Here is a 7,952-nt window from a genome sequence, read left to right on the forward strand (position 1 = left end):
GTCCACTTAAATAGAATTGGTGACGTGTAAATTGTCCTCTTTAAAAATATTGTCAGTCAATAACATTTAAATGAATGGATCTAAATACTTAAATATTCTTTCTGTTTTTTGTTTTTTTCTAGAATAACCTTCAGTAAATTAAAATGATTCTGCAGTTTGTTACACTGGCTTTGGTCTTTGCTACCACAACAGGTTTGTTGTCTCTTTAAGTTCATTTCCTCTAAAATGGGGATTATTATTATCATTATTATTTTACATTGATCTAATGCAACCATCCTTCCTTTCAGCATTTCCACTCGATGAGATCAGTCGAGAAGCATGGAGTTTGCAGAGAGACAATCAGGCTACTGACAAGAAAATGTTCGCCAAAGATTCAAAGTAAGTTCACTCTCATAGTAGTATTGATTAACAGGCACAATGACTCGATGCTCATTTATTTGGTTTATTTTCTTTTATTCAAAATGTAATTCATACATGCCATGTCTTGAATACATCCCTTTTGTGATGAGCATGTTTTTAATTTCTAAACTAAAATTCAATTTTGATATTTTTTTGGGAGACATGAAGTCAAAATGTCAGGGCGATACAGCTGTTGTGATACAATAAAGAAAAACGCCTCATTAAAAATAATGAAATTCTTGCATGGAAAACATTATCATGTAGTTTGGCATAATATTGTATTTTTATTTCTTAGGGTGAAAAAACATTTTAACAAAACTGTTTATTAATATTTACAAAACTTGTGTCATGTCATGTGGTGCAACCCACCAAAAATGAAAGATATTAAAAATATATATACTTTTCACCTTGAAAAACACAAAATGTTTTTGAAAATAGAGTGTATGGAAAATGTTATTTCTTTTTACTTGATGGTTATACCACTTGACATTTAAATTGAAGCTTTTCTTGAAAATTGTATTAAAGTTTCTTAAACCATATGAACCAACAGGAATACAAAAAGTACATTTCGAATAACTAGTTTTACAAGATTTTTCATTTCCTTTATCATGGACGTTCCTGTCCACATCCAAGTCATGGTCCAAATCATTAACCCCTGATCCTGTTTTGCAGTGGTGTGTGGAAGAACCATGTGGTGAGCAGTGACCTTTACTCCCAAGACTCTCGCAACCCCATGGCGGCTGAACTGAGACGAAAGCTGAGTATGGAGTCTGAGCGCCTGAGGGCTCGTCTAAAGCAGGAGCTTTCTGAGCTGAGGGAGAGACTATCTCCTTACCCCAGCCACCCAAAACACACCATGGCCAATATCAAGGAGTTCCTCGCCCCCTTCACTAAGCAGCTCCAGACAGCTCTCCAGTCCAACACTCAGGAACTCTGTGAAAAACTCAATATGAACCTCCAGGCCCTGAACCCAGAGGAAGCCACACTCTACCAGGAGGCAGTGCAGAGGATCACGCTAGCTTTGGATGAAAGCCACCAGAAAAGGACAGCAGCCTTTGAGGACTTTAAAACGAAAGCATTTGAGGCTGTAGAGGAGGAACAAGACAGCAGCGGAAAGGAGCTTTGGGAGGAAGTCACTGCCAGGTTGGGACAGGAAGTGTGTACCTTCAGTTTAGAGGTACAAGGGAAGGTGGCGGCACTTAAGATAGCTTTGGCAGGCCATCTTGCCTCAGCACAGACTCCAAAGGATGTGATGACTTTAAAAGCGGTTCAGTTCTGCCAGAATTTCTCAGCTCGGAATCAACAGTTTATTTCTAACTTAGACCAACAGATGATCGCTCTACAAGAAAACCAGAGCCATGGTGAGTCAGCTGGTTTCCATCAGACAAACATAGAATCCATACAGGAGGATTTCTCAACCAGACTCACAGCCCTATTACAAGACATCGTACACACTCTAAATTAAACAACACACCAACATTCCAATCAGAAATGCAAATGTAATGTACTGTAAATAATAACATTTATGTTCAGATTGTACATTGTGACCTGTAACTTTTGTAGAACAATATTGTTGTTTGTACAGATTTCAGAAAGAACCTTATGTAAAGTTCAGTGAAATACACTGACGTGAAAGACAGAACAGAAAAGCTTTCTTCCTTTTACTGAAGATATTTTGTGTAATGTGTGGATATGTTTCATAAACATGTAAATAAAAAGTTCAATTTGTACATATTTGAAATGAATTTGTGTTGTCCATTGATCATTGCCTCAACTACAGTATACTGTATGAATAAAAGTTCTTTATCAATAAATCACATCTAAACAATTGTGATATATTAGATTACAGGAAGCAGCAAGTCATTGGCTAATACAGGGGTTTTCAAACTGGGGTCTGTAGAAAATTAGAAACATTATACACAAAGAAAACTGCTTCAAACTATAAAAGGAAACTTAAAAACAATTTTTTTAGGGCTTTCAAAGTTAACTTGTTTATCAAATGCAATTATTTTTAACACAAAATATATAAAAGCTCTTTACAAATAAATCTTAATTTAATTACAAATATCATTTTTATTCTAAATTCATCTCTAATAGTCAGTAAAACCTTCCAGATATTAATTGAAAATGTACTTTCTTATGATACAGTCAAACTAAAAGTCAATTATTTAATTTAGAAAACAACATCGTCTTTATAATATCAAACTTAATATTTCTCACACAATATAAATGGTTCTTTATACATAATCAAATATAGCTGCCTTTATATTTCAAGAAGAGGGTCTTTCGATCAGGGTCCTGGCATCAAAAAGTTTGAAAACCCCTGAGATAATGTGTAGAAGAAGCAATGTGTAATCAAAATATTACAAAAGGATTTTATCCACAGTTTGTTCCTCTCAAAAAATCAGCTGTGCCTACATACCTCTTACAGTATAAAACATATTCAACTGTCTATGTCTATGTCTATGTCAACAGCAGTATTTGCATTTACATGAGAGAACTAAGCATTTGAGTTTTCTTCCAAGCACATGATGACTAGACTACACAGTGCTGTCTAAATAGATTAAAATATGCAAAATAGGCATTATGCAAAGCGGTTCTTTGCTGGTTTGTGCAGATGCTGTGATGTGATCGGACGTCTTATAGGCATATCAAATTAAGCTTCATTCAACGCAAAACAGATGGCGAGTTGATGGATCTCTTAGTGGAAAGCCCGAGGCAGAGCACCGGCCCAGCAAAACCTCTTCAGCACAAACCATCCAGCCATAACCAGCAACACAGCACCGCCGGTGGCAAAAATGACCCCCACCACCACTCCAGCCACGTTCATATTGTCCTTGTTTAACGGCTCACTGCCTCCTGATTCACAAGACAAACAAACAGTTACTGTCAACATATGGCACTGTGCTCTTTTAGCCTTTTTTTATCTTTAAGTATATTTAATTCTTTTTAAGTATTTTTCTATCACATTTTTTCTATTTTGACATTTTACTGTTTTGTTTTTCATTTTACTATTTAGTATGCATGCAGCTCTTATGACCTATTATTTTTAAATAACATTTTTATCATATTGTTATGCTTTATATATTTTTTTATAATTATAATATATTTTTAAATTTTGTATGTTATTATTTTTTTTTTACTATTTTTGTACTTATTATGTCCGCAGGTTTATGACTTTAAAATGGTATACCGGTTTAAAATATATTTTTATAAATGTTCTACTATTTATTTTTTTTACATTTGACTATATTAACAATAAGTATGTATGCAACTTTTATGACCTTATTAATTTTTAATTTTGTATTTTCTAACAGAATTTGAAATTACCTATATGAAAAATGATTATTAAAATGGTATACAGATGGGTTTAAAATATTACATACATTTTCCTTTTTTTTTTTTACATTTTATATTTTTATAAATAGTATGTTTGCAGCTTTAAAGACCTTATTAATTTTTACATTTTGGTATTCTAACACCATTTTAAAATGAACTAGGCAATATTTTGATTGAAGTTTCAAAAAGAATCCCATACCAGAGGCCAATGCAGAGGGAACATCATTCTCTACAGGATCAAAAAGAGAGAGTAGTAAGGCATCTCAAAATCACTCTCATTTGGAATTCAGTATGTCTGACAATAAGCTGGGTCTCAGACTGGTCTCATTCTGGATTCATGTGTGTATGCGACTGACTTACTTAGGGCTGCGGTGTACAGAGGACCCACAGACACTGTGGCAGAATCTTTAGCTGGCGATCCGTAAGGTTCTAGGGCCCTTCGCCTTCGTGTTCTGGTAGAGTATTTTTTCTTTAATTATTTTCTATATTTTACTGCTTTTAAAAATATTTATATACTTTTTAGGACATTTTAAAACATTTTTTACTAATTTTTATATATTTAAAAAACACTTTTATATACTTTATATGATTATAATACATTATTTTATTTATATCATATTTATTTGCATACACTATTTTAAAATTTTCTGATTTTTTATTTCATTTATTCAAAATTAGTATGCATGCAGCTTTTATGACACCATTTAAAATGAACTTGGCAAAAGGATAAAAATGTTATATATTTTTTTTTTCTAGCATTTTAATAGCCTTAGTCATCTTTATTTTGTGTTTTTAAAAATGTATTTGCCACACCACAACTGTGATTTAAAAAAAAAAGTTTTCCATCTCTTGAAGGTTGATTAGACATAAACGTCTTTTTTCTTCGCACCTGCAGAGACTGTCTACATGGGTTCTCCTGGCTGTGGTTGAATGGCAGATGGTAGCGGATGACAGGTGGGTTGACAGTGGTATCAATGGTGCCCTTGCACTGGGCATTATTGCGCTCTCCGTTCAGGGCCAGGCCGTTGGGGTCAAAGCCTGCCCACTCAGCAGTGCACAGGTTTACCTCCAGAGTGATCATGTTGGTGCCACAGTCTACCACCAGATCATTGTTGTCTAACCAAAAAGAGAGGTGTTAGTGTTGAGCAAACTGCAGAGAATGGGGGATTGTCTCACATCTGGAAGGTCAGAGACTCACCTGGAATCCTGTTAAACACTGCGGAGCAGTTATAGGCTGAGTGAACTGGCTGCAGGACGAGAGCCAGTGCACAGAAGCAGAGCCACAGCATCATCCTTGCTATAGAGCAACGGCAGAACATGACTAAAAAAATCACCAGTTGAAAAGTCAAGTCATCCAATATTACAACCTTAACTTCTGTAACAGTTATAATCAGGATGAAAGTAATTACTTTGCATGTATTGTGTTATTTTTTTAACACTTAAGATAAAAAAAAGCAGTAGATATCAGAGTAAAGAAACAATATACCATACCTGTTTAGCTCTCAGGCAAGTGAACGGACACTATTTGAGAAAGGTGATGAGATGTTTCTTATATAGCGCTGGACCCCAGGCATAATTCAGGTGCAGGGAGTGTCTCATCCCTCCTCCTAAATTACCGTATAGTTCTTTCCCACATTATAAAATGAATCCTCTGCTTTTGGTTTACAATAAATTCCTTGAATACAGTGACAATGAGATTTGATGCATATCCAAGAGACACCAGTTCTGATTTTCAGATAAGCCAAATAAATGAAGACTGATAAAGTTGTGATTATGACCACAAACATATAAAATACATATGTTAATAGGTTTATATGAGCATTTTTTTTTTTTTTTACATTTTATATTTTTATAAATAGTATGTTTGCAGCTTTAAAGACCTTATTAATTTTTACATTTTGGTATTCTAACACCATTTTAAAATGAACTAGGCAATATTTTGATTGAAGTTTCAAAAAGAATCCCATACCAGAGGCCAATGCAGAGGGAACATCATTCTCTACAGGATCAAAAAGAGAGAGTAGTAAGGCATCTCAAAATCACTCTCATTTGGAATTCAGTATGTCTGACAATAAGCTGGGTCTCAGACTGGTCTCATTCTGGATTCATGTGTGTATGCGACTGACTTACTTAGGGCTGCGGTGTACAGAGGACCCACAGACACTGTGGCAGAATCTTTAGCTGGCGATCCGTAAGGTTCTAGGGCCCTTCGCCTTCGTGTTCTGGTAGAGTTGCAAGACTGTACCAGTAAAATAAGTAAAATGATAATTGGATATATTTTCAGTAGTAGTATTCCAATCAATCCATTCTATTCAAACAGTAAAAGACTCCTACATCAAGTAGTTCTTGGCACTTGTTTGGTTCGCAGAGTCGCAGTATGCAGTGCAGGTATATAGTAGACATTTCTTGATTACGGTGCTCCACAAAGCGGAAGGCTTCAAATGAAAATCTGGAAAACTTGGAGAGGCCATTATAAAGCACCATTGTCCGGATCTGTACCACACATCTGTGATAAAACAATATAGAAACATTGATGTACTACCACACACATCAACAACTAAGAGTCAAATATAGCGATATGAGCAATAAATTCTTAATAAGAAGTAACTCACCCTGTGAAAAAGCTGTGCTGTTTGATGTTGGTGTGATTATAAGGTGATGGGGTTGCAAAACAGTGGTCCAGCAAGAGATGAAAACTGAAAAAAGGCAGAAAAATTGTATTTAATTTCACAATAAAACCCTTAAGAAACATGCGATTCACTGTCCAAGAGAAAACAGCAGTTTTCTTACTTTCCAGTCAGATTGGCAGCTTTTACTTCAACATAGACTTTTCTGCGCAGCTCTAACCCAGTAGGTGGAACCACCAATGGGCTATTAAAATCTGTGCTCTGATAAAGAAATAATTAAAAATGGCACATATTTTTAATTCAGAGTGAAGAATTTAAGACAAATCCCCACTTACATTGAAGACTCCCATGCTGAGAGTGTCAATGAAAGTACCATTGTTGTCTCTAGTGGCCACTGACACTGATGACCTGCAGGAAGAATATTAATCAAGTCAGGCCTTTTGCTGTCATTGGTGAAGTATGCAGTGGAGGGTGAATGTCTGAATACTCACGCTACAATCTGAGTGTTGTTGATGAGATATTCCAGCGGGTAACGGCAAGAGAAGTGGTAGTAGAGGTCTGTGGAGTAACTGATGACGCCCTCTGAGGAGCTGGGCGTATCAATGTATCCTGTGATAATGACGGACTGAATGCTGGAGAACATGCTGAATGGACCAGAGGAGCTGGGCACCTCATCCACAATCTAAAAATGTCACAGTCTACCACCAGATCATTGTTGTCTAACCAAAAAGAGAGGTGTTAGTGTTGAGCAAACTGCAGAGAATGGGGGATTGTCTCACATCTGGAAGGTCAGAGACTCACCTGGAATCCTGTTAAACACTGCGGAGCAGTTATAGGCTGAGTGAACTGGCTGCAGGACGAGAGCCAGTGCACAGAAGCAGAGCCACAGCATCATCCTTGCTATAGAGCAACGGCAGAACATGACTAAAAAAATCACCAGTTGAAAAGTCAAGTCATCCAATATTACAACCTTAACTTCTGTAACAGTTATAATCAGGATGAAAGTAATTACTTTGCATGTATTGTGTTATTTTTTTAACACTTAAGATAAAAAAAAGCAGTAGATATCAGAGTAAAGAAACAATATACCATACCTGTTTAGCTCTCAGGCAAGTGAACGGACACTATTTGAGAAAGGTGATGAGATGTTTCTTATATAGCGCTGGACCCCAGGCATAATTCAGGTGCAGGGAGTGTCTCATCCCTCCTCCTAAATTACCGTATAGTTCTTTCCCACATTATAAAATGAATCCTCTGCTTTTGGTTTACAATAAATTCCTTGAATACAGTGACAATGAGATTTGATGCATATCCAAGAGACACCAGTTCTGATTTTCAGATAAGCCAAATAAATGAAGACTGATAAAGTTGTGATTATGACCACAAACATATAAAATACATATGTTAATAGGTTTATATGAGCATTATTCTACAATAGAAAGCATTTTTACCATTGTTTTTTTTTTTTTTTTAAGTACTATTAGAATCAGTTTTAGGATTCATTATGTATAAACTGGAAACTTCTATTTACACTGACACCTATTTGTATATGAAATGCATTAATTAAATCTGCTTACTGAAATAAAC

At 35.6% G+C, this 7,952-nt stretch overlaps 1 protein-coding gene and 1 pseudogene across 1 annotated transcript; one reads left to right on the forward strand and one right to left on the reverse strand.

The window, feature by feature from the left end:
- The first annotated feature begins 91 nt into the window (after positions 1-91).
- Positions 92-2,140, forward strand: LOC107670966 (apolipoprotein A-IV-like). The gene is made up of 3 exons (XM_016463781.1): positions 92-192; positions 288-378; positions 1,072-2,140. Exons 1-3 carry the CDS (start codon positions 144-146, stop codon positions 1,862-1,864), a joined length of 933 nt encoding a protein of 310 aa, XP_016319267.1. The 5' UTR covers positions 92-143; the 3' UTR covers positions 1,865-2,140.
- A 296-nt stretch (positions 2,141-2,436) lies between these two features.
- On the reverse strand, positions 2,437-7,484 carry LOC107670959 (zona pellucida-like domain-containing protein 1; annotated as a pseudogene).
- Positions 7,485-7,952: the final 468 nt, after the last annotated feature.

The sequence above is a fragment of the Sinocyclocheilus anshuiensis genome, unplaced genomic scaffold, assembly GCF_001515605.1.
Source record: "Sinocyclocheilus anshuiensis isolate Anshui unplaced genomic scaffold, SAMN03320099.WGS_v1.1 scaffold1552, whole genome shotgun sequence".
Lineage (NCBI taxonomy): Eukaryota > Metazoa > Chordata > Actinopteri > Cypriniformes > Cyprinidae > Sinocyclocheilus > Sinocyclocheilus anshuiensis.

What these genes read in the sequence shown, in the direction of transcription:
- LOC107670966 (XM_016463781.1), top strand. Translation starts at nt 144, where the DNA reads ATGATTCTGCAGTTTGTTACACTGGCTTTGGTCTTTGCTACCACAACA. An exon ending in GGTCTTTGCTACCACAACAG is followed by an intron (nt 193 to 287) that starts GTTTGTTGTCTC and finishes CCTTCCTTTCAG; the next exon opens with CATTTCCACTCGATGAGATC. An exon ending in ATGTTCGCCAAAGATTCAAA is followed by an intron (nt 379 to 1,071) that starts GTAAGTTCACTC and finishes CCTGTTTTGCAG; the next exon opens with TGGTGTGTGGAAGAACCATG.